This window comes from Pogona vitticeps, chromosome 4, assembly GCF_051106095.1.
Source record: "Pogona vitticeps strain Pit_001003342236 chromosome 4, PviZW2.1, whole genome shotgun sequence".
Lineage (NCBI taxonomy): Eukaryota > Metazoa > Chordata > Lepidosauria > Squamata > Agamidae > Pogona > Pogona vitticeps.
In genome coordinates, this window is record NC_135786.1 from 101,831,472 (window position 1) to 101,856,870 (window position 25,399).

The 25,399-nt window shown below is 44.4% G+C and overlaps 1 protein-coding gene across 3 annotated transcripts in view; it reads right to left on the bottom strand.

Moving 5' to 3' along the window:
• Nucleotides 1–16,467, bottom strand: part of CAMSAP2 (calmodulin regulated spectrin associated protein family member 2) — a 135,899-nt gene extending 119,432 nt beyond the window's left edge. The window contains exon 1 of one of the 3 annotated variants that reach the window (XM_020784669.3): nt 15,764–16,467. In XM_020784669.3, coding sequence (XP_020640328.3) covers nt 15,764–15,902 — 139 coding nt within the window. In that variant the 5' untranslated portion in view covers nt 15,903–16,467. The remainder of the gene's footprint in view (nt 1–15,763) is intronic. The other 2 variants (XM_020784671.3, XM_078392283.1) reach the window with 2 other exon arrangements.
• Nucleotides 16,468–25,399: the final 8,932 nt, after the last annotated feature.

A 25,399-nucleotide genomic window follows, 5' to 3' on the forward strand; every position in this document is an offset into this window, starting at 1 on the left:
ATTAATCATGTGATTTTTTTTCTTCCTGAAAGTGTAGCCTTACTTGTTAATTATCTTAATAGTTTTCATATTCCACATTTTCTGCATTATACAATTTAATCCTCTATTCATTGTCAGTAGCAGTGTCCAAATGTGTACATAGAGAGAACTTAGTTTTGTCTATTTTCAAATGCCAAAACAACAACAGTAATAAAAGCACTGCACAGTCAGTCAGTCCTGCCCTTCTCAATTCCTTTGTTCCTCTTTCTATCAGCTGTCTCTGCCTCTCTCTCCGTCCTCTTCTTCCGTTCCATTCCCACAATTTTTCCCTGAGTCCCTTCAACTGTTAGCTTTTGTATTCCTCCTATCTCCTCTGTTTCTGCCCCTTGCTGCTCTGTTCTTTTGGGGGATGAGACAGGCTGGGTTTATACCTCTTTCTCTGCTCTATGGAGGTGGGACAGCACTCCGGCGAGAGGTATACCACTCTCGCCTCCTGTCTCACATACCCCCCCATCCGAGAGGGCCATCCATTCCTCCTTTCTCCTTGCCCATGGGCCCTGCAGGGAGAAATAACCCACATTAGAATGCTCCTTCCCCTTCCAATATTGAACCGTGAAGGCAAAAGGTTGAAGGGCTAGATACAACCGTGAGAGTCTGGAGTTAGTATCTTTCATTTGTACCAACCTGTGCAAGGGTACATGGTCAGTCACTAAAGTAAAAGGTGCTCCCAAGAGATAATATATCAGGGCATCCATGGCCCATTAAATCACCAGAGCCTCCTTTTCAATGACTGCATAATTCTGCTCTCTCACCGTTAGATTTCGACTGAGGTGAAGGACGGGGTATTCTACCCCATTGCACACCTGAGCTAAGATAGCACCGAACCCTTTGTCTGAGGCATCTGTGAATAACACAAACAAGAAATTGAAAGCAGGTGCAAACCTGGCTGGCAATTCACACAACACCGATTTGAACATCTGGGAAGCTTTTTCTTGGGCTTGCCGCCACTGTACCCATCTACTGGCTCTCTTCTTGGTAAGATCAGTCAGGGGAGCAGCTATGGTTGAGAATTGTGGCAAAAATTGTCTGTAATACCTGACAAGGCCTAGGAACTGCTGTACTTCTTTCTTAGTTTGGGGTCTATACCACTGTGTAATCTTAGTGATCTTCCCTTCCTGGGGTTGTATTTCACCCCCGCCTCTGGAAAAGCCTAGGTACTCTACCTTGAGTTGAGCTATCCTACACTTATTGTGGTTAGCAGTCAGTCCTGCCCTTCTCAATTCCTTCAAGACTCTATGTAAGTGCTCTAGATGTCCCTCCCAAGTTGAACTATATATAATGATGTTGTCTATGTACACAACAGCACAGTCCTGCACCAGAGCTAATACCCAATCCATGAGACATTGAAAAGTGGCAGCTGCCCTGTGCAGCACAAAAGGCATTCTCGTAAATTGGAAAAGACCCCCAGGGGTAGAAAAGTCTTTTTTGAAAAGTCTGTTTTTTCTTTATCTTGATCCCTTAAAGCAGGGGTGTCAAACACAAGGCCCGCAGGCCAAATCCGGCCCGCCAGACCTCGTCTGATGGCCTGTGGAGCCGCCGCCAGCCTTGCAGCCTCCCCCTTTTTTTTCAATGAATTTACTCCATGCCTGCACGGAGTACAGTGGTGCCCCGCACAGCGAGGTTAATCCGTTCCGGATTAACCTTCGCTGTGGGAAACATCGCACTACGGAACACAAAAAGGCATTGGAACGCATTAAACAGCGTTTAATGCGTTCCAATGCCATAGAATACTCACTGTTGTGCGATGTTTCCCAGGGGCCGGCAGCCATTTTCGTGCCCTCCCCTCGCACAACGAGGGCGCCAAAATGGCTGCCATCAGCTGTCCGGCGGGTCCAAAATGGCCACTGGAACAGCCGAAAGGGGCGGGGGCGCAGCATTTTCGCGCCCTTGGTAAGCAAGGGGAGCGCGCGAAAACCCTGCCGGAAGCCCCGAAATGGTTGCGCGCAGCCATTTCGGGGCTTCCGCAGCATTTTCGCGCGCTCCCCTTGTTCACCAAGGGCGCAAAAACGCTTCACCCCGGCCCCTTTCGGCTGTTCCGGCGGCCATTTTGAAGCCGCGGAACAGCTGATTGTCGGGTCACAAAGCGAAGGTCGGTAAGCGAGCAGCTTACCGACCTTCGTTCTGCAATTTCCCGCCTATACGGGCACCGTTTTGCAATCGCATTCGCGATCGCAAAAACAGCCTCATAGAGCGAATTCATCGCTCTACGAGGCGCCCGTTGTGCAAGGCACCACTGTAAATTCATTTAAAAAATGGCTCAAGTTAACCTACAGATACAACCGGCCCTTTGATGGGGACCAAACTGCTGATGCGGCCCCTGATGAATTTGAGTTTGACACCCCTGCCTTAAAGAGATCTGTCAGTACCCCTTCTTTAGATCTAGGATGATAGATATCTAGCGCCCCCTAGTTTGTCATATCTATACTTCTGGCTATCTTGAGTTTTGCCCAGAGCTTCCTTGGCTAGGTCGCAAGCCGTTTGCAAACTCTCCCTTATTTCCATAATCTGTTGCAACACAGGTTTAGAGAGGTTTTCTCCCTCTTCCCATTTCTCTCTGAGCAGGTCTAGAATCCCTCTAGGATTTCTCCCATATAGCAACTCAAAAGGGGAGAAACCCATTGATGATGGGGGGGCTTCTCTTACTGTGAACATCAGCGGGGCTAGAAACATGTGCCATTGTTTTGGTTTTTCCTGGACCAACTTTCGGAGCATCCCCTTTAGGGTCCCATTGAACCTCTCCACTAAGCCATTTGCTTGTGGATGGTAGATGGATGTTCTCATCGGTTTCACCCCTAATAATTTCCACATCTGTTTAAAGGTTAGGCTCATAAAATTTGACCCTTGGTTGGTTAGCACTTCCCTAGGGTTCCCTCTACATTCTGGAGAACACTTCCAGTAACTCTTTGGCTAGCACCTTTGCTGCAAGTGGTGCGTAGGGGAATTGCTTCTGGATACCGTGCTGCATAGTAAATTATTACTAGGATGTATAACTGCCCCCCCCCCCGCTGATTTCACTAGTGGCTCTACAATGTCCAAAGCAATCTGGTCAAATGGTCTGTCCACCAGGGGCATGGGTATCAACTCTCCCCCTGGTCTGGGTTTCAGTTGAGTGAGCTGGCATTCGGGACAGGATCAACAATAGTCCTCTATTTCTTTAGCCATGAGAGGTGAGAAGAACCTTTGTTGCACTCTGGCTAAAGTCTTTTGTACTGCCAAGTGTCCAGTGAGTGGCATCATGGGCCAGTTCTAATATCAGCCCTTTAAGTCTCTCAGGTATCACTAGTTGTGTTTCCTCCCCCCGTTCTGTTTGTCTCACTCGGTACAATATTCCATCTCTCAATTCAAAGTTTACTTCTCCCTCCTTTGTGGTTCCTTCTGGAACCACCTTGAGCCGAATTTCTTCCAGTCTCATGTCATCCTGTTGCCAGTTTCTCAGTTGATCTCGACACATGTTTAACATTTCTTCTTCTAACATACATTCCTCCACTTCCCCATTGTTTGCTTCTGCTATTGTTTGTATTAGTTCATCCACACTGGGCCAGTCTCTCCCCAACAGCATTTCTCTCCCGAACCCAGGAACTAACCCTACTTCCAATTCTCTCTTCTGATCCCCTATCTCTATTTGGGCCAACACCACTCCAGAGGGCTTGATGTCTCCATGTACACATTTGATAAACATGTGTTTGGGCAATGTGTCTCCCTGCAGGTGATCTTATATGAGTTTTGCGACAGCCTGTATCAATGAGTGTCTTTTTTCTCTCCTCTCTCTCCTCTCTCCTTCTCTTCTCTCAACTTTCTCCTCCACTCCCTGGCCTCTGCCTCTCCCCAATAAGATGGTCGTGGTGGGATTCCCCTTCTTTTCCTATAGTCAACCTCCTCCTTAGGCACTCTCAGTCTTTCCCATGCTCCGGTCTATGGATCCTCCATCCAGACCCACTCCCAACTGGGTGGCAACTGTTCTTCTCTTTATATCAGCTGTCCCCGCCTCTATCTCCACCCTCTTCTTCCATTCCATTCCCAACGTTTTTCCCTAAGTCGGTTAGCTTTTGTATTCCTCCTTCTATCTCCTCTGTATCTGTTCCTCACTGCTCTGTTCTTTGGGGGGATGATACAGGCTTGGTTTGTACCTCCTTCTCTGCTGTATGGAGGAGGGACAGCACTCCAGAGAGAGGGATACCACTCTCGCTTCCTGTCTCACAGCCTCTCAACAGAAATTGTAAATCACAGCCCCTTCCTAAGATTTCCTCATCCTCTACCCTGTTTCCCCCCAAAATAAGACAGGGTCTTATATTAATTTTTGCTTCAAAAAACACATTAGGGCTTATTTTCAGGGGATGTCTTTTTTTTTCATGTACGGCAATCTACATTTATTCAAATACAGTCCTGTCATCTTCTTCTGGTTGCTGGGCAATGGTGGGGCTTCACTCAACTGGGGCTTATTTTTGGGGTAGGGCTTATATTACGAGTATCCTGAAAAATCATACTAGAGCTTACTTTCAGGTTAGGTCTTATTTTCAGAGAGACAGGGTAGGTTGAAACAAACCATCCAGTGGGGTTACATCTACACAAAGTTGCAGGCAGTGAACATCCAGGATTTCCATTCAAAAGAACAAGTATCATTCAGGTAAACTATTAAAAGCAATTATGAATATTCCATCAGGGCTTCCCAAAATTTCCAACAATGTATCATGTCAAAAGAAGTGTGGAAAGGGAATATCTTCAGTCGGGGGTGGGGGTCAAATGAGCATACAGCTCAATATTTGGTTTGCTTTTGGTGCAGTTTGGTCCGCCCTATTTTCCAGTGACCATATATGTTTCAAATAAAAGCAATCCAGCCCACCCTTAACTTCTTTCTGGCTAGGGCTGCAGATTATTTAATGTGATTGGGAGCACTCCTGGTTATTCTGTTCTGCAGTCTGTGTGGTTGCTTAATTTACTCCCAAATAAAGCTGTGGTCAGTGTTCTCTTTGGTGACAACCCCGTGATGTATGCAGTGAGTTGTGGCAATAGAAACAATAGTGGAGAAACCCTCTCCTCTGTTTTCCTCTTCTTACAATATTTTTAAAAATATTATCCTAAGTGACATGGTGCTATTTCAGATATAAGAGAGTATATAGGTTGATGTATTGTTGTAGTGCTCTGCCATTTACTAAATTAAACAATAAAAGGAAGTCACTGCAGTTCATGGAATGATAGCCACAACAAAAGGTGGGGAAAGAGACAGGAGAGAGGATAGCAAAAATTGAAAGGGTGAGAAATTGAAGCAATCTAAAGTTCAGCCTGGATCTCGCTCATGGGAGAAGGAATGCCTCCTGTATAAACGGAAGGATCATTGAAGTATGAGATAAAACACTGAAGATAAGAGTCTTTTAAACATAATCTGGATCACTCTGAATTCTCTCATCTAGTTGTGCCCAGAGTTGGAAATAGGTTTGATCAGGTCTGTGATTTCATCTTCCTACATAACTCTATTAAAAAGTATGTATATATGTTTTATCATATGTGATAGACTTGTAGGGAAGCTAAGAGATTTTGGAAACTAATCCATGAATTTTTACAAAAAAATGTTACCCTCTACAATTCCATATGTACCTGAAGTGTTTTTGTTGAATATAATACCAGACTCTATAGAAAAAGAAAAAAGATATTTGATCATATATGTAACTACAGCAGCAAGAATTTTATATGTCAAATACTGGAAAAAGAGGAGACTCCCAACAACCCAGGAGTTAATAGATTTTTTTGAAGCAGCAGAGATGGATATTTTAACTGAAGTATTAAAAGACAAAGAAATTGCTGAGGCTAGAAAAAAGTGGAAACTTTTGTATAATTGGATGAGAGATGAGAACATGAATGGATTAAAATTATTAAAGAGAAAATATAAAAAATACTTTTAGATTTTAAAGACTTAGAAAAAATGGTAAGGTGAGTGTGAAGTAAGATAAGTGTGGTAAGTGTGGTAAATGGTAAGATAAGTGTGACGTAAGGTTAGTAAGAAAACACATTGACATATATAATAATGATATATACTGTTCTCTACCACGTTCTGTATTTTTTATTTACCCCAATACCCTGATCCAAATCCCCTTCCCTATCCATAAACTTTCCTTACCTAATGGAAAATGATTTTTTTAAAAAGTATGTATCTATGGAGACACAAATGTAATTTGAAATTTGATTTTTTTCTGCTGGTTATTACTAGACTGAGTATTTACAGCAGTGATGGAAGCAATTTAAGTAATCTACAGAAGCTTATAACCCCACAAAACTGAAGTACCAATCCAAAAACAGTTTGATCCCATTTACAAGTTATAACAAGGGGGGGAAGATGATACAAAAACATTGCCTCATAATATAGAATCGGAATTTATAATCCTGTGAAGAGGTCCGTCTTCCGCCGGGGGGGGGGGTTGGGTAGTGAAGGCGGGAAAGAGATAAGGAGGAGAGTCCATTTCTTCCACATTAACAACTTTATTTGAATACACTTGCAACTCGGCTGGATCAAACGGATCCTTCAACATATCATCAGTTAACACGTTATTATTCTTAGCTTTCACAGCTGCTGGGATCAACTCTTCCCTTACCAGGGAGCTGGGCCGAAACGCTCGCGATCCATTAGCGGCCGAAGGGGGGCACTCCGCACAGCACATATGGTCCCACAATAGGGATGGCGGGCCCAATCCCCCTCTGGAGGCTTCTGTTGGAACTCCGGGCCCGGGCGGATGACCTTCCTGCCCCCACCAGGGTAGTTCACTGGGAAAACCGAGACCCTCCATTCTAATGGCTCATAAATACGGCCGCATCCGCTGGGGGGAAGGTGTTCTGGAAGTAGTCCCCCACCTTTCTGTAAATTCGGGAAGCCTTGAGTAAGATTAGCCTGGCCCTTTTCGTCTGTTATCCAGTCAGTCTGCACTCCTCTATTCATGCACCTTCCCAGCTCGCCCTCTCCCAACCAACTGAACTCCCGCACATTTGCTCCCCGTCACCTCTTCCCACATGATCAAGTCCAGTTCAGCTCCTCCCTCATCAACCAAGCACACTTTTGTCGGTCTCCTCAGTGATTCTTCCTCTTGCTCTATCTCCACTAAGATCCCTTCCGCGCAACCACTCTCCTCCTTCGGGTCTTTCTCTTCTGAGGACGGCACACTCTGACCTACACCTTCACAAATCCCTATTCTATAATGAGGTTGTTGAGGTATAACATGTGTTAAAATACGTAAAACTATCATTGGACAGAGCTTTCTTTCAGATGCAAAAGGATCTTAACAGCAAACATTTTAAAACCCTTTTTTATTTTTAAAAAGAAAATAATTTTTTATATGGTCTCATTGTGTAATTCAGATCTCTGATTGACCTCTTTCTGCTTCTGTAAGAACAGTGGTTGCATGCTGTAGGATTTAATGTTAAATTTCATCTTTACTGAAAGTTTTTTCAAGTGCATATCACACTCCAATAAACATAGAATATAATACTAACTTTAGCAAATTAATGTTCTCCTGGTTTCCTCTCCACCCAAAAGAGCTCTGAAATCAGACTGTAAAGCTGATCAACAGTTTTAACTAGCTATTCCTGCATACTAGTCTGCCCTAAGTATAATGTTGGTTAAGAGTATCAACTCAAGCAAGTAGGAAGGAAGGAGGGAACATCAGGAAGCAAGTAATTTGTGTTCCATTTTCAGTAACCACTGACCATGAAGAAGAGGCTGAAGCCTTGATTACAGAGACATAGTTTAACCTTATGCCCTCCTGAAGAAGCTTGAGACACAAGCAAAAGTTTATATTGCAGGATCTGTACTACATAACAAGGGCAAAGCTGGACAATCCCAATGTCTTTCTCTGCTTGGAAGAGCTACCTTCCAGAATTATAACTCTCAGAAAACCTCAGTTCATGAGATGGCAGAAACAGAAATACTCAAAGCTTAGAAAAGTTAGTTTTTTAGACTACAGGGAATCCAGAAAGTAATTTTTCCAAGCTCTAATTAAGATTGGCAAAAATCTTGCTGCATAATATAAGTAAAATCAAATATTTACCAGACTGTTTTCTACTGCTAAATAGATTCCCTGCTATGCATGCACCCAGCCATCATATGTATGTTCCCTAAAGAACCACAATAATGGCTCCTTATTCACCAGCAAGGAATGGAACAATATTTAAGATTTTGCTTATGTTACACAACAGGATTTTGGCTGCTGTGTCATCAAATAATACTCTTGTCAAGGGTTCTCTTTCTTCTCCACTCTGTGTACAAAGAAACAGTTTTAAGTGTAATACTCAACACAGGTATGTGGTGTGTTACTCTGTTTAAATCACAAGAGCCTGTCCTATTAGGATTTTACTCCAGGGTAACTCAAGATTGCATGAATTACAGCACATGACTGTAACTAATTAATAAGGTACTAGTCATATTCTTTGTGGCACAACAGTTGCATGGTTAATAAAAGACTTCCATCTTGTTAATCAGCAGCAGTTTGCTCCCATGTTTTGAATGATTTCACTTACTATGGAGTAAAACTGCAACAAGATTTTGTACTAAATCTCTGCAGAGCAACATTCAGCATAACCATCATGAAATACTGTATAAGCATAAAAATACAAGTAATTGATGATTTAATAAATAAATAGAGACAGACAGACAAACAAACAAACAAAAACATATAAAACTCTAGGCACAAGAATATGGCATGGTGCAATGGACAGAAGCAGAAATAGGTGCTACATAACAGAAGTCCTTTAAATGTTTTCAGTCTGGGAAAGAAGGAAATATAAAGAAATTGCTGAAGGATTTCAAAGCGGGGGATCATTCCAGAGTAGGGACACTATCACAGAAAAAAGCATTGTTTCTCATGCTTACTCTACAAAATGTGCCATGCCTACTACCTTAGGGATGACTTCCTAACTTATAGGTTTATCCTGGAATTAATATATATTTCAGCAAAGCCACTGAAGAGTATTTTAATTGCAGAGCAGACATATACGATATTAAGCAGTCCTTACGGTGGGGATGGGAAAAGTGTGGCTGTCCAGATTTTGTTTAACTGAAAGTTCCAGCATTCCTCACCATGGACTATGCTGACTAGAGCTGATGGGAATTCCAGTCCAATATCTAAGCAGGTATCCTCAGCCCCGAGAGACTATGGTAACATGCTCTGAACAAAGGTCTTGGAACAGCATCTAGTGTGGCAGAGAAGGACAATTCAAGAGTGACAATTTCTTCCACACTGAAGACAAATACAATCTGTTCCTTGACGAGCTCCCTGATTTTGCTGGTTTCGGGACTGCCTCCTTGCCTCGTCCTGCTGAACAAATGTTTCTTCAAACTGGGAGAGGCCATGCTCACCTCCAGGCTGAACGCTCAGATGTCAAGTTTTCCCATCTGTTGAGCTCCATTCCTAAGGCCTTGTATCGCAGCTGTGGTCTCCCTCTGGGGCGATTTCCCTGCACTAATTCTCCATACAGGAGATCTTTTGGAATTCGACAGTCAACCATTCTCACAACATGCCCAAGCCAATGTAGCCGTTGCTGTTTCAGTAACTGAAACTGAAACAGTCCAATATCTAGAGAGCCACATTTGCCTACCTTATAGTAACTATTCTTAAGATACTCATCAAGAAAGACTGATGGGAGACAAACATTTTTGTCCCAGGAAAATAAGCAGCTAGAGTGGATAAAATGCACAACAGATTACAGGCTCCACCTGCAAATTCACAGGCCCTGAGCACTAACTTGCTAAAAAGCTGTCATTCGCAAGGAGCACAACCTTCATCAGGACACACTCATCTTGAGCGACTCTGTCTTGTTTGGACAAATATCAGTTTATTCACCCTTATTCAGACAGCTACTGGCCTCAGGTCGTCATTCAAGGACAACCTTGCTACAGCTGACTCAGACAGAAAAGAGAAATATCTTCCACTTGAAAAAGACATCTGCAATGAAACAGACAACCAAGACTCCCAACGCAAGAAAAACAATATAAACATTTAAAAGATAAAAATAAAAAGAGCACATTTTTGCATTAATGCTAACAAAATCTTTTGTGTCCACATTCTGTACACAGGAATGAGAAAGCCCTCTAAAGACAAGATTCCCCTTTGAAGTTTGTGTTACCACAATGAAGGCTGCACAAGAAAAAAAATTATCCTCATTACTAATAAACTCAGGATACCCCATAACGAATTCCATTGTACTGTAGAATCCTTGATTATTTTTCAAACAGTTATTAAACACTGTTATTTTCAACTATGTTGTTATGCCTTTTAAAAAAAATTATATAAATAAAATCTGATTTGTTGTCATTTGTGAAATTAGAGTTCTCAGATCAGGTGCATTTTTATACCTCTACTGCAATTTCAAAGAGAAGAAGAAGAAGAAACAAACAAACAACCTGAAAGCATGCCCCATAATCCTGCCCAACACCTCAGTATAGCATACAAATCAATATCAAAAGAGTTCTTGGAGGCAGGATGTTTAAATTCCATTGCTCCTCTTAATGTAACTAGAGATGTACAGTTGCCTCTGTGAAAAGTTAAGATTTTGCTACCCTGTAGTTTACAACCACAGCAGTCTGCTGATCTAGACCAGTGCCACTTTATCCTATACATGTGTACTCAAAAGCCCTCTTGCACACAATGCCCAGGGCACTGTGTATGTAATTGCTAGATTAAACCTAAGATATAATGCCTCTAGACCAGTGGTGGTGAACCTTTTTGGGCTTGCATGCCCGAAGTGGAAAACAAAAAACAGCGGGCAGCGTGCCGCCGGAACTGGAAGTGGCGGCAGAAGGGGGAATCCTGGCACAGAGGTGCCTCAAGACCCCACTCCGGGTCCGCTGCCAGCACCAGCTGCTCCGGATCCGCCTGCTGAAGCGCCAGCACTGCGGCTGTAGCCGCCTTCGCAGGTTTGGCTGCGCAGGGGGGAGTAGCGATCTGGCAACCTATAGCTCACGTGCCGGCAGAAAGGGTTCCGCATGCCAGCTGTGGCACACATGCCATAAGTTCGCCATTGCTGTTCTAGACAGTTTTTTTAAAAACACAAACTCTGCACCCAACATACATTTTATTACTGCATGTATGCATTTCTGTGGTTCCCACCTTGAGTCTCCAGGTGTTGTTGTACCTCAGCTCCCAGTAGTCAGTAGGGTGGATCTTATGGAACTGTAGTTCAGCACCTGTATTCAACTCAAACACCTTGATACAAATATTCAACTTTTAAAACACACTCATCTTGCACACCAGTGTTCCCCACTTTGACCTCATAAAGATATCTTGACCACAATGCCCATCACCTCCACCCAATGGGTGTCCCTCTCTAACCAGGTTGGGGAAGAGTTAGCTGAAAATGTACCTTTTGTTCTAACACAAAGAAGGATTATTTCTAAAGAACAGTGAACCAATGGCAGTTGAGTCAAAATCTTCAAGAAATATACATCCAAATCCAATCATCTTTAGTAACACTAATCTCTTGGTGGAACGGAGCCATTAAACCTATTCACTCTGTTTAGCAATCTGCATTTGACCAACATACATTCATTTCATTACTAGAGAAACAAGAGGCCTGAGCAAATATTGCACAAAGCCAATGGCAACGGCATTTTCCTTCAGCACTTGTACATACGTATGGAAATAACTATGTTCTTAGAATGCTGGATTATGGAATTATTGATTATGGGATGAAACATATTTGCAATGTATATAGAAAGACGAACACTACAAAATCATAGCTTGTTTTGAATATACATAATGTATCAGCCATTATCTCTTCAAGGCATCATTATACAAAATAGCATTCAAGTAAACATGTATAGATTACGATTGTAACCAAACTGCTGATAGAGCAAGATTGATCTTGTTAACCTGGAAGCCACTCCATCAGATCTCATCTCTGCTGTGAAACAAATAGGTAACCTTTGTCTCAGTTCTCTCCTTGTCTGCAATAAGAAAATAATTCCTATTACCCTACAGGACTGTTTCAAACCACCAATGGTGGCTAATCTGTAGCTCTACAGATGTTTTTCAATGCCAGTACCAACCAGTATCAACCAGCCTGGCAATAATGAGGGGTGATGGGAACTGATGTTCAACATCTAGAGGGCCAAAAAAAAAACCCTTGAAGAATGCAATTAATAATCAGGCTTTAAGAAATGCACACTGCAAGAAAGGAGCAGCTCAAGAGAAGGCCCATTTCAAGAGCTGTATTAATTTAAGGGTGTGATCAGATGGTGATTTAATTTGTTTTTTGAATAGCCTATAGCACAGTCTGGTTTGCTCTATTTTCCAGTGACCAAACAATGTATGATCACGAGCCAGCCCAATCTTGCTCCATGTCCAGACCAGTCCTTTTTGGACCACCAGCAAGGCTACTCTTCCTTCCTTCCTTCCTTCCTTCCTTCCTTCCGTCCTTCCGTCCTTTCTGGAGTTGTGATGGAGCAATTGGGACTGGATTGTATGTGCTCAGGAGGGTCACTTTAAAGATCACCCCCAGTGAAGCAACCCTTTCCAACACTGTCACTGTCTGATTGCGCACTAAAAGTCACAGGTGATGAGCTTCCAGTTAATTAAACAACCAGAGTTGTGAAAGCAGAAGAAGATAAAATGTGGAACAGCAGAAATAATGCTGACTTCTGGGCCCATATGATGGAGAGAAAAGAAGGCTTCAGAGACCCTTTCGGTGCATCTGGCAGAAATTCATCAACGCAATCTAAATGCATAAACCTGCCATGGCTTTTTAAATGAATACAATGAATATTCCCATAGTACAGTACCTTAAAGACTATAGTGTTTTAAGTTTTTGTCAAAACAGCTCACTTTATCAATTGCAACAAATGTATACATCAGAAAAAGCTTGGTAATTGTTAAAAGCACTAAAATTCTTACCATGGCCCCAACTCAACACATTGACATCTTGAGTGGATGTTCAAACCAAGGTCATGACTTCAATTCTTTAAACAGGATGGGGCAAAGTGTTTTAAATGCAAAGCTGTCTTTAGCAGACAAAGCACATCACTACCAATATGTGCATCTTATGAGAAGAATACAGGTCATCCTATCCCACAAATTAATTATGGAATAAGCTTTTGCGGATAGATGCAGTGGCATGCAACAGCAGCCACAGATGAGACTTAGAGGGTTAGTCTCTATATCCTGCTAAGGGCAGTGAACATGAAAAAAGGCAGTGGGATAAACAGAACCCCCTAAAGAGCTGATACCTCATGAAATGTTTGAGACCACAGCTACAGAGGCAAACAGTTTTTCTTAGGTATCAAAAAGAATAATAATAAGACATTGGACTTTTCAATTCCAATAAAACAATCAAGATTACAGATCTTCAGACTATATAAACAATGGAACAAGACAAGGCAGGCCGCACTAGCAAAAGTGCTGGACTGAGATTTAAGAAATTGATATGCAAGTTCCCCAGCCAGCACAGCTGATGGTGAAGGCTTCTGGGAGTTGCAGTCCGAAAACATCTGAGTAACAAAGGTTAAGAACCAGTGCCCTAAGACATAAAACCCACTACATGGGTTGTCATGCTCTCTCATTACAACCTTCCTCACAGGGTTACTCTATGGATAAAATAACAAGGTGGGAAACCATGTCTGTCAACCTGAAGTCACTGGAGGAAAGAAAGGATTAATTTAAATAAAAAATAAATGATTGATGGAACAATACGAGCAACTTCATGCACAGCAGCTGTTCTGATTCAAGGATGAAGTAAAGGATGACTCAAAGCAGGGGTGGTTCACAGTCTTGGCAAAGAGGAGATCACAACCCAAATGTTCAGGTTAAGCCTCAACTTGCTTAGACCACGGGCAACTGATGGCTCCAATAATCAGCCACTCAGCCTATTAGCTGGAAACAACTGAGTATGGCTGACATAATATACAAGCCAATAACACTGTAATAAATGTTGCTTCTCTGAAGAATAAATAGAAAGGAAGGGTCTGCCCAATGCAAATCTTCCAGATTCTGCTTCATGTAAGTTGGACAAAATACTACAATCTTTCATGATATGTCTCTTCCTTTCTGTTTCCTTTCCTTTTGGCTCACAACATTAAATATTTGAACCTGATCACAACTGTTTGCAACTTTTAGTACTGTATTTCAGTGCTACATATTATCCTGTATGTTGTTGCTGCACGTAGTAGAATGTTAGTATCTTGGTAGATATCACACACCACAGACATCAATTTTTGTATTTTCTCAGGCCACTATTTTTTCACATGTTTAGAAGAAAGCGTACCTTTCTTCAGAATGATCGTATATGCAAGTTTGCTCAAATAAGTTCCATTGAGTTCACTGCGACTTCAGAGTCCACAGGACTGCAGTCTGGGGGTTTGTTCATTCATTGAAACTCGTCACTTATGTGCTCCTCTATAATTTATTATTGTATTCTTGGTGATTAAATGCTTAAAATGCAGGAATGCTGTTTCTCTTGTTTACCAAATAATACTGAATTTCAATATGATCATAATGTGTTGAGTAAAACATGATCATTATTATACTTGCAGAATAATAATGCTATGCTGTTTCTAACATTTCCCACAATTAGGTTTCTCCAACTACAGTGCATCAGTGTTTCTGCAATAATTGGGGATCAAAACAAACAAAATAAACAATCACTGTTTTGCAAAGGTCTGGAAGCAACAATAATATACAGCTTCTCCATTTTTTAAAAGTAATGAACAGCCACTGTATTTTAATGGGTGGGTATAAAATCTGCTATTGCTTTAATCCATTTTCACAGCAATCTGAATAACTTGCAGCAGAGATAGGTGACATTAAACTCGGCAGAGACAACTTAAAACCTTGTGTTACTGACAGTTTCCGAGTGACCTGTTCAGGGACAGTCTAAGAACAGATACTGTACTGCACATTTTTGCCTGTTACAATGTATAACAATGCCCTGTTTTCAACTGCAACCCTTGCAGAATTGCAAGTAGGAAAAGGACCTTTTCCTGTTATTCTTCAGAGAAAATGAGGCACAACCTTTTGGATCACAACTTCACAACCTCGTATTTACATACTATGCATTAAAGAAGCTTTCTTTTTTAATTATGTTTTTCCAAATCTGGGCCCAGGCTGAATAAACAAGGGGCTAACATATGTACTGCTGAACAAGGTTTGTTCTCTGTAAGGCCTAGGAGATCGTAAGCAGCAGGGCAGTCCCTCACCTCTTAGAGCGCATTCAAGGAATTCTCTTTATGCATTCTGACAAGGGGAAAACCCTTCTGGATTGTGAAGGGTGACAAGTGACATGAAAAGCCCTTCTTTCAGGAACCTCTCTTCCTTTACACTACCCAAATGGCTGCAGGCTACCCCATATGTCAAAACCTAACAGGGAGCACAGATATCTCCTGCTCTCTGTGCCAGCTCCTAAATGGAAAAGCAGTGTCTAATTTATGATGGAGAAGGAAGGTGGGAAAAGCCTGGGGGAAGGGACGACCAGAACCACCTACACACAGTACACTGTAAAAATCTGTATTGCAAAAATTAATTGAAAGACAAATTGCTGTTTCAGACAATGCCGAACACATACCAGATAACAATTTAAAAATGAATCCATAGCTATTGATCCTGGGTACATCTCCCCACCCTGGTGCATCCCTTTTACATTTCCTCCGCGGACAGATGATTCGCACGCACAAACCAGAAATAGAACCAAGCCAAAAACCAAAACCCTCACCACCCCCCAACTGACAAAACGGGGTTACAAGAGGCGGGCCACCTACCTGTCCCAAAGGCTTTGGCCACCAGCCACGCTAGATTACAGGCGATTTTCGCTCGGGCAAAGTCATAATGATCAAACGGTTTGATGGCAGGGACAATGAACGTCTTTCTCATCTCCTTGATGTCTGCAGCATCCCCCATTTTCCTTCCCGCCCTCCCCAGAGATGCTTTTAGATTATATTTTTTGGGGGGAGGAAAAAAAACAGATTTACATGATCCTCTTCTCGAAGACGCCCCCCCCCCTTTAAAACTGTGCGGCCGTCAAAGCCACGAAAACGTACGGATTTATTGAATAAAAGAAGGCGATCGCAGCTGCGGACTTCAGTCGTCGGAGGAGGGAGACATCTCTTCCCCCCCCCCCCCGCCGGTCTTTCCTCCCTTCTGCACAGGAATGTGGCACCAGCTCGGGCGTCCTCCTTTTCTCCTTTCCTCTCGGGGGCTTTGTCTCGATCCGGCTTCTTCTTCTTTCCCCGTTGGGGCGGGAAAAAAAATAATCAGGCAGGAATACGAGGGCAATCAATGGCAAGTTTGGAGCTTCCTCTGACAGATGATCAGGGAGGGGGAGGAGGGCTGGCAAGAAGGCGCTTTCCCGTGGGTCTTCGTGCTTTGCAGCCCCACCGCCTCCGCTCCGCTCCCTCCTCACCTCCAAGCCAGAAACCCCCCCGCGTCCTTCTCCCCACACGCCGAAGGGGCGGAGGGAAGGCGCCTCGAAGGGAAGCAGGCGGGCAGGCGGGCTTTTCCTGTAGTCGCCAGAAGAGGGGAGGCGGCGGCGGCGGCGGCAGAGGAGATGTCCGAGCGCCTCCCGACCGGCGCGTCACGACGAGGAGGGACCCAAGGAGTCAGGGTGTGGCGTTTCTTATTCCGCCTTGGGCGCCACGCCCGGCTTTGGCTGTCCCCGTCTAGCGTCTTATTAATCTTTGGGGTTTATTTTCTTTTTTCTTTTTAAAGCTTGGCTTCTTCAGCGGCGCTGGTTCTGCGGCCGCCGCTGCAGCTTCCCTTCCTCTCCTGCCGCCGCACTGGACTGGGAACAGCGCGAGCGAAGCAAACCGGGACGCCAGCACGCATGCGCGCTCGCTCCAAGCCCCCCCCCCCAGAGTGTGCGGGCTTGGGCGGAGCAGTCGGGAAAAAGCAAGGGAAAGAGAAGGGGAGTTGCCTTTTCCCCCGGCTTGGCTCCCCGGGGGTCACGTGGTCGGCCGGCTGCGCCTACAAGGGGCCCTTATTGACGGCGGGCAGCAGGAGAGTCATCACCAGCCTCATAAGTCCAGGAGCATCATCATCATCATCCGGTTCCGAGGCGGAGGCTGCGATTAGGAATGGAGGCTGGGCAACGGGAGGGCCCGTTATAGAGAGGAAATGAGATGGGATGGAAGGGAAGCGCCTTGGGCAGCTGGGGGGGGGGGAAGTCGGGGCACTTGGACCGAGGCCTGGAGCCGAGACGGCCGGGAAGGAGGCGCGGGTGGGCAGGGTGACCGGGCGCGCCCCTCCGGCTGCTTTAGCCTCCCCCCAGGAATCACTAGAGAAAGAAAGAGAGAGCTCTCCGTTAGACGGACCGTGGTTGCTTTCAGGTATTAGGTTAGCACAGGGTCCCTTGTGGTCCTCTGAGCCTTTGCGGAGTTTTAACTCCCTGGCGTTTTATTTTCCAACTTTTTTAAAAAAAGAAAAGGTTGCATCTGGTAGCCCTTTCATGCCGACCGCTGTACAAACTCAAAATCATTAAATGTAAACTTTTTTTAAAAAATCATGTGTATGTACCCTGAATGTATACTCCCGCCTTCTTTTCCAGTATCCTTCCCTTTTTAGAAAGAAATAATTTAATCCGTTTTACCAGGTCTGGGCCTCATCTGGATAGAGTCCAAGACACTGGACAATTGGGGGATGTAGTCTTGCATATCAGGAAGGCACCGGGTTTGGAAAGCCTGGCTTAATCCCATGTGTGTTTTACCCTCCCTCTAAGAGGCTTTGGGTGGCAGAATTGACAGCAAGTTAGGCTGAGATTCTGCGGCTGGTGTTAGTGCGTTGGCATTCATTCCTGGATGGATGGTCAAAACTCAGGTGTTCCTGGTCCGGGTGCAGTACTTTTCCAACACCACTACATGTCAAATTTTTTTTTAGAATACCAAGGCCTCTTGTTGACCAAGAGTACAATAGCCAAGTGACTAAAAGACTATTCATTTGTAGTCTTTGGATGACAAGCCCAGCGCCTTGGTCATGTCCAGTCAGTGCTGAAAAGGTCTCCTAACTACCCCATGAACCAGTAATCCTAGATCCAACATACCAGTACTTTCCACCAGCCTTTGCACTGGAGAATAAGAAGATTAAGACAAAGAGTATCAGGAAAATCTGCATACATTGCTCATTGCCTCCATACCTGGATTGTGAGTGATGTCCGCGCCAATTCTTATTAGCAGTAACTATTACCATACTTGGTAACAGTTCTCTGTTCATGATCCATTTTATTTATTTAACTTGTATACCACCCCATCGTGCATAGCACTCCTGAGGGGGTTTACAACATTAAAATCTGACAAATAATATTCAGTGTAACACAAGCAACACAACACACACTTTCCAACATTGTAGGAACTTCAGTCCCTTTCATTTTAACAACCAGATCTATGCAATGACATATCCCACTTTTCTAGAAAAAAGGGTGCTGTTTCTGCTAGAACTTACAGGTGCAGATCTGTTTCATACGATTTAAGCATGGAAGATGGTCACATCACATTTAGGACCAGCCTTTGCCATTTAGAGTAAACCTAGATGCCTTGTCTAGTCCTCCCAAAATTGTGATCTAATGCAATATGTTTTATTATATTTTAAGATATCTACAGTGGTGCCTCACATAACGATCGCTCTGTTTAACGAAGAAATCGCTTTGTGATGATGTTTTTGCAATCGCTTTGCGATGTTCCCTGTGGGGAAAATTCGCTTTGCGATAATTGGTTCCCTGTTTCACTTACCGATCATCGCAAAGCGATGATTTTTTAACAGCTGATCAGTGGTTCCAAAATGGCCACCGGGTAAACAAAATGGCCACCCGCTGTGTTGCCTCGCTTTAGAGGCACTGAAAATGGCCGCCCCTATGGAGGATTTCTGATTAAGGTTAGTTTTCAAGCCCATAGGAACTCATTAATGGCGTTTTAATGCGTTTCTATGGGCTTTTTAATATCGCTTAGCGATGAAATTGCTTAGCAGCGATTTTTGCTGCATGGATTAACATCGCTAAGCAAGGCATTTTAAAAAGGTGGAACTGAAGAATGTTTCCCTGCAGCTGGATTCTTTTGAGAAGCAAGTGCAGTTTCGGCTGTCCTATCAGGTGGCTGCCTACAGGAGGGTTACGTGCAAGCAGGGCACCATATGCAATATAGAGTTCTGGTGTGTGTATAATGTAGATGACTGACCCTTCCTACCACTGCACAGCTGTTTAATTTATGCTTATGCTTTCAGAGGTCTCAATAGTTGGAGCATTTCCATATAGAGAGCTCCTCACACTAGCAATTAGAAGGCACCATGCAGCTGTTTTCCTCTTTAGTTGATATTCTGTGGTTAAGAAGTCATGGGAAAACAAGGGAGGCCTGCAAGTGGATTATGAGGTGTTACATAACAGCACTGATGTTACCTGTCTGTCATGGGTTTGGAGGGAAAGTTCCATCCTATGGGGAGTGGAAGGCGGGACATCAGGAGGAGGGGCTGTACTGTATAAATATGTGATGCCTGTGTGGTGAAGAGATGATGCTGAGACAGACTGTGAGACACTGGGTTGGGACGAAGCAGCAGCTGGGGAAGAAGAAGCTGTTGTGGGAGTCTGTGTGTCTGACAGGGTACTACTGTGGGTCAGAGTACCACCCTGATAGGTTCAGGGGTCTGTTGGTTAGCCAGAACTGATGGGTTCAGGGTCTGTGCTTTAAGTTAAAGGTTCTAGGTGAACCAAACTGTATGCTTGTGTGTGTGAGAATAAGCCACGTTACTTTATTTTATTCACCTGATTGTTTTATTTACCCTGTTTGTATTTAAAATAAACCTTATTCTTTTATTGTTTAAAAATCCATCCCTGGTCTGTGTGACTTATTATAGGGAATGGTTGGTGGCAGCTTAGTGTAACTGTGTGACATATCCCAGTAGGTCTGGGTTTGTCACATTGATTGGTGTCCAGCGTGTGGGATACGACTGGTCCAGTTGTCCAGCGGTCCAGCAAAGCCTTGGCAAGTGTGCCCAGAGCAAGGGGGGTCTAGTCAGGGACAGTCTGAGGCGCGTAGGTAATCTTCTAGGTGTACCTCACGGGGAGGTGCACTAGTGGAAGAACGTGCCAACTGGGGAGACTTAGATTAAGGTGCTCTGAGGCAGCCTAGTTTTGGCGGGAAAACGCTGAGGCAAAACTGCGTAGCAACAGCGAGCTAGCTTGCCAGCTGAGAGGCCCAGCAGAGGGGGGTAGGCTCTGACTCGATACTGTTACAAATTTAGTGCTGAAGAACAGCAGACTAGGGAGAGCTGGTTCTGAGGCAAAAAGGAAAAAAGTGGTCGTTTTATTTTGAGGCTTGACTTTTTAAAGCAGCCTGTTCTGAGGGGGGTTATGCCCTTGACTCGAAGCCAAGTAGCAGACATGAGTGAAGTGAAAGACCCCCAGATTGACCAAGGTTCTGAGGATGAATTTGGCTCAGTGCAGGGTGACAGCACAGGAGAGCAGGACCCAGAACTCAGAAAATTGATCCTAGCCCAACAGCATGAACTGAGGGTGAGGGAAATGGAGGAAAGGTTAGAGAGAGCGAGAATGGAGAGGGAAGAAAGAATGGAGAGAGAGAGAATGGCGTTTGAATTAAGAAAACTGGAACTGATGAACCAGAACAATAATAATAATAGGGATTCTGAGGGAGGCCAACTGTCTAAGGCTGACCTGAAGAAATTCCCTGTGTACCACAAGGGAGATTGTCCTGAGGTGTTCTTTTCCTTAGTGGAAAGAGCGTTTGTGGACTTCTCAGTGAGGGAAACTGAGAAGATGACCATCATGCGATCTTTAATCAGTGGTAGCCTGGCTGAGGTTTATGCCGAGATGCCTGAGGAATTGATGAAAGATTTTGCAGAGTTTAAAAAACTGGTGTTTGCAAGACATGGGATAAATGCAGAGCAGCTGAGACAAAGGTTCAGGTCCCTCACTAAAAAACCAGAACAGACTTTTACCCAAGTGGGGGCCCAATTGGTGAGGCTGCTTGAGAAATGGCTATCGCAGGAGGGAATAGAGACCTATGAGCAGCTTAAAGACTTGATAGCCCTGGAACAGTTCTATTCAGTCCTGCAGGGGGAATTGAAATTCCAGGTGAGGGAAAGGAAACCGAAATCTGTGGCAGCAGCCGCAGAGATCGCAGATTTTATCTCCCAAATAAGAAAGCCCTTGGGTGAGGGGAAATCTGTAGGTAAACCCAAAGAAACCTACAGCAAGTACTCTCAGGGACCAGGGAAAAGCCAGCAAGGGGGAGGGGCCCATGGTGAAGGGAAGCCCTCAGACATGAAACCAAGACCTCAGATTTTGGAGGGAAAACCAAAACAAGATGAGAGAGAATCAAAATATACCAGAAAATGCTATTTCTGTCAGGGAAAGGGTCATCTAATCTCAGAGTGTGAGAAATTAAAGCAGCTAAAAGGAATGGTGCCTCAGAATTCTAGTGGGACCAAGCCAAAAGCTGTGTTCTGTGTCCAGAAAGAGCAAAGCTCATTGTCACAGAGGGAGCCTGTTGCCATGACTACTCAGTCTGGAACAGCTACCTATGCTGATCAGGCTGAGGAAAATGGTCCTCTTCTGGAGGTAAAGCGCTGCTTGCTGATAAAAACAGATTCTCAGTTGTTTGAGACAGCAGGGGTGGACGTAGGAATACTTGACCGTCAGTATAGGGGGCTGCGGGACACTTGTTCCCAGGTAACCCTGTGCCATCCAGATATTATTCCTAGGGAGTTTATAATCCCAAATGAGAGCATGAAGGTGGCAGGGATTGAGGGGCAGATAATCTCTCTGCCAGTAGCAGAGGTACCTGTCAACTTTCAAGGCTGGAGGGGAGATTGGCGGATAGCGATTTCATCGACTCTGCCAGCAGCCGTGCTCGTGGGAAATGACCTGGCTGAACATGTGAAAAGGGTGCTAGTGATTACACGCTCACAAGCCACCACAGGGACAGTTCAGGGGGGTGATGATGAGCCAGAGACGGAGGCAGAGGGGAGTTCAGAAGCTGTGGTGGAAACCTTAACCACAGACAGCAGATTTGGACAGGAGCAGAAGGCAGACGCCACTCTCCAAAAGTGTTTTGAACAGGTGACTGACGCCCAGCTAACACCTGAAACCCCAGTGAGATTTCTGGAGAAAAAGGGGATTTTATATAGAGAGACCTTGAGGAACATCTCAAAAGGGGGAGATGGGATCAGAAGTCAGCTGGTGGTGCCTGAAAAGTATCGCCCCATGATCTTACAAAGGGGGCACTCTGACATGTTTGCTGCACACTTAGGGGTGAAAGGGCCCCTTGATTTGATCAAACAAATTTGGGAGCAGGTCACCCAGGATGACCCACAAGACGTTGTGACATACATAGACACCCTGATGAATGACCTAAGGAGATATCTAGAGCTGGCAGCAGAAAACCTGCAAGCTCAGAAGGTCAGACAGAAAACATGGTATGACCACAGAGCTAGAGAGAGGCACTTTGACCCAGGGGAGGAAGTGCTTTGGCTTAGGCCCTGCAGGGAGAATAAACTGCAGCTCAAATGGGCAGGACCATATAGGGTCATTTCCAAGATGTCAGATCTGAACTACCTAATAGAGCAGGAGGAGAACCAAGCAAGGAGGGTGGTTCATGTGAATGCCCTAAAACCCTACTACAGAGGGGAACAGAGGGTTCTATTTGCTATAAAAGCAGCGGAGAGTGAGGAAGCTGAATTACCCTTCTGGGAGGGTAGAGGGGAAGTAAAATACAACCCAGAGGAGGTAAAGATCAGTCCTGCACTCACCCAAGACCAGCAGCAAGAACTAAAAATGCTGCTTAGCAAATATCAACAGGTGTTTTCCAACAAGCCGGGGATAGTGAAGGGAGTGATGCATCGGATCCACACAGGGGATGCACCCCCGCAGGCAGTATCCCCATACCGAGTAACGGGACCCTATAGGGACAAGGTGCGGAAGGAGTTGGACGAAATGCTGAGGGAGAACATAATCGTCCCCTCTTCTAGTCCTTGGTCCTCTCCGATAGTCCTTGTGGACAAGCCTGATGGGAGCATTAGGTTTTGTGTCGATTACAGGAAATTAAACCGTGTAACCACTCCTGATGCCTACCCAATGCCCAGGCTAGACAACCTGATTGAAACCATAGGGGGTTGTCGGTTCATCTCATCATTGGACCTGGTAAAGGGATATTGGCAATTAAGAATTGATCCCAGGGATCAAGAAAAGACTGCCTTTTGCAGCCCTTTTGGTCTCTATGAGTTTCGAGTCCTGAGCTTTGGTCTCAGAAATGCACCAGCCACATTCCAAAGGCTGATGGACCAGACCTTGGCAGGGCTCAGTGACTTTACAGTGGCCTACATTGACGACATAGGGATCTTCAGTAATACCTGGGAAGATCACCTGATACACCTGGAGTTAGTGCTGCAGAGGTTAAGTGCAGCAGGGCTAACAGTAAAGGCCAGCAAGTGTCAGCTGGGTAGCCCAGAAATAAAATACTTGGGTCACATGGTAGGGGGAGGAATGATAAAACCCCTGGAGGCCAAAATAGAAGCTGTTCGTGATTGGCCTAGACCCAACACCAAGAAAAAGGTCAAATCATTTCTTGGGTTGGTGGGCTACTACAGAAAGTTCATCCCGAGGTTTAGCGAGATGGCGGCTCCGCTGACCGATCTGACGAGGAAGAAGGCTGATGACCGCATCCCGTGGACCGGCGACTGTGAGGCGGCGTTCCAGAGGTTGAAGGAGGCGTTAATCAACTATCCTGTCCTGCGTGCTCCAGACTTCGACCGGGAGTTTATCATCTACACCGACGCGTCTAACAGCGGGGTAGGAGCAGTTCTGTGCCAAGAGGATGAGAATGGTGACCAGCATCCAGTGTCCTACCTGAGTAGGAAACTTCAAAAAGGTGAGAGACATTTGGCAACCGTGGAGAAGGAGTGTTTGGCCATAGTCTACGCGATCCAGAAGGCCAAGCCTTACATCTGGGGAAGACATTTTATTCTGTGTACTGACCATTCACCATTGCAATGGTTAAAGACAATGAAAACCCACAATAGCAAACTTATGAGGTGGGCTTTGAACTTACAGGACTATGACTTTGAAGTGAAGGTGGTCAGAGGGTCAGTGAACTGTGTTGCTGACGCCTTATCAAGAAGACCTGAAGACTGAAGACGGCGAAAGAACATGGACTATATGTATATAATGGTGAACAAAAAGTTAAAATGTACCTGTGTTTTGAATTTGGTTGGTATTAATAAAGGTAAATTGATGTACTGTATATGGTAAAATGTTTAAATGCATATTTGCTATGGTTAACTTGGAGTGTAAGTATATGTAAGTATTATATGGTATGTATAAATGTTGTTGTGTATTTTATGCAGGTTGTTTTTTTGGTGAAAAGCACTTTTAGCTTTCCCCCTACAAAACAACTTTTAAAGAGGGGAGGTGTTACATAACAGCACTGATGTTACCTGTCTGTCATGGGTTTGGAGGGAAAGTTCCATCCTATGGGGAGTGGAAGGCGGGACATCAGGAGGAGGGGCTGTACTGTATAAATATGTGATGCCTGTGTGGTGAAGAGATGATGCTGAGACAGACTGTGAGACACTGGGTTGGGACGAAGCAGCAGCTGGGGAAGAAGAAGCTGTTGTGGGAGTCTGTGTGTCTGACAGGGTACTACTGTGGGTCAGAGTACCACCCTGATAGGTTCAGGGGTCTGTTGGTTAGCCAGAACTGATGGGTTCAGGGTCTGTGCTTTAAGTTAAAGGTTCTAGGTGAACCAAACTGTATGCTTGTGTGTGTGAGAATAAGCCACGTTACTTTATTTTATTCACCTGATTGTTTTATTTACCCTGTTTGTATTTAAAATAAACCTTATTCTTTTATTGTTTAAAAATCCATCCCTGGTCTGTGTGACTTATTATAGGGAATGGTTGGTGGCAGCTTAGTGTAACTGTGTGACATATCCCAGTAGGTCTGGGTTTGTCACATGAGGTTACCTAAATCTCTCCTATAGTGAAGGAGGACAGGGCAATGGCACAGAAAGCGCCCCACTTGAAAGTGCTCTTGGAACTTGTTCCTATGCAAATTTAAAGATACCTAACTTTGTATAGGAGCTGGTTGTTAAAGTACAAGGGACTGAAGTTCTACTTGGGTGGAAAATGTACTGTATGTTGTATGGTATTGCATTGGATATTATTTGACTGATTTTACTGTTCTACACATAGGACGTGGTGGTGCTGCGGGTTAAACCATAAAGTCTCTTGGCTGTAAGGTCGAAAGACTAGTGAGCTCCCGTCGTTTGTCCCAGCTCCTGCCAGCCTAGCAGTTTGAAAGCATGCAAATGCAAGTAGATAAACAGGTACCTGTTACATACAGCACTGATGTTACCTGTCTGTCATGGGTTTGGAGGGAAAGTTCCATCCTATGGGGAGTGGAA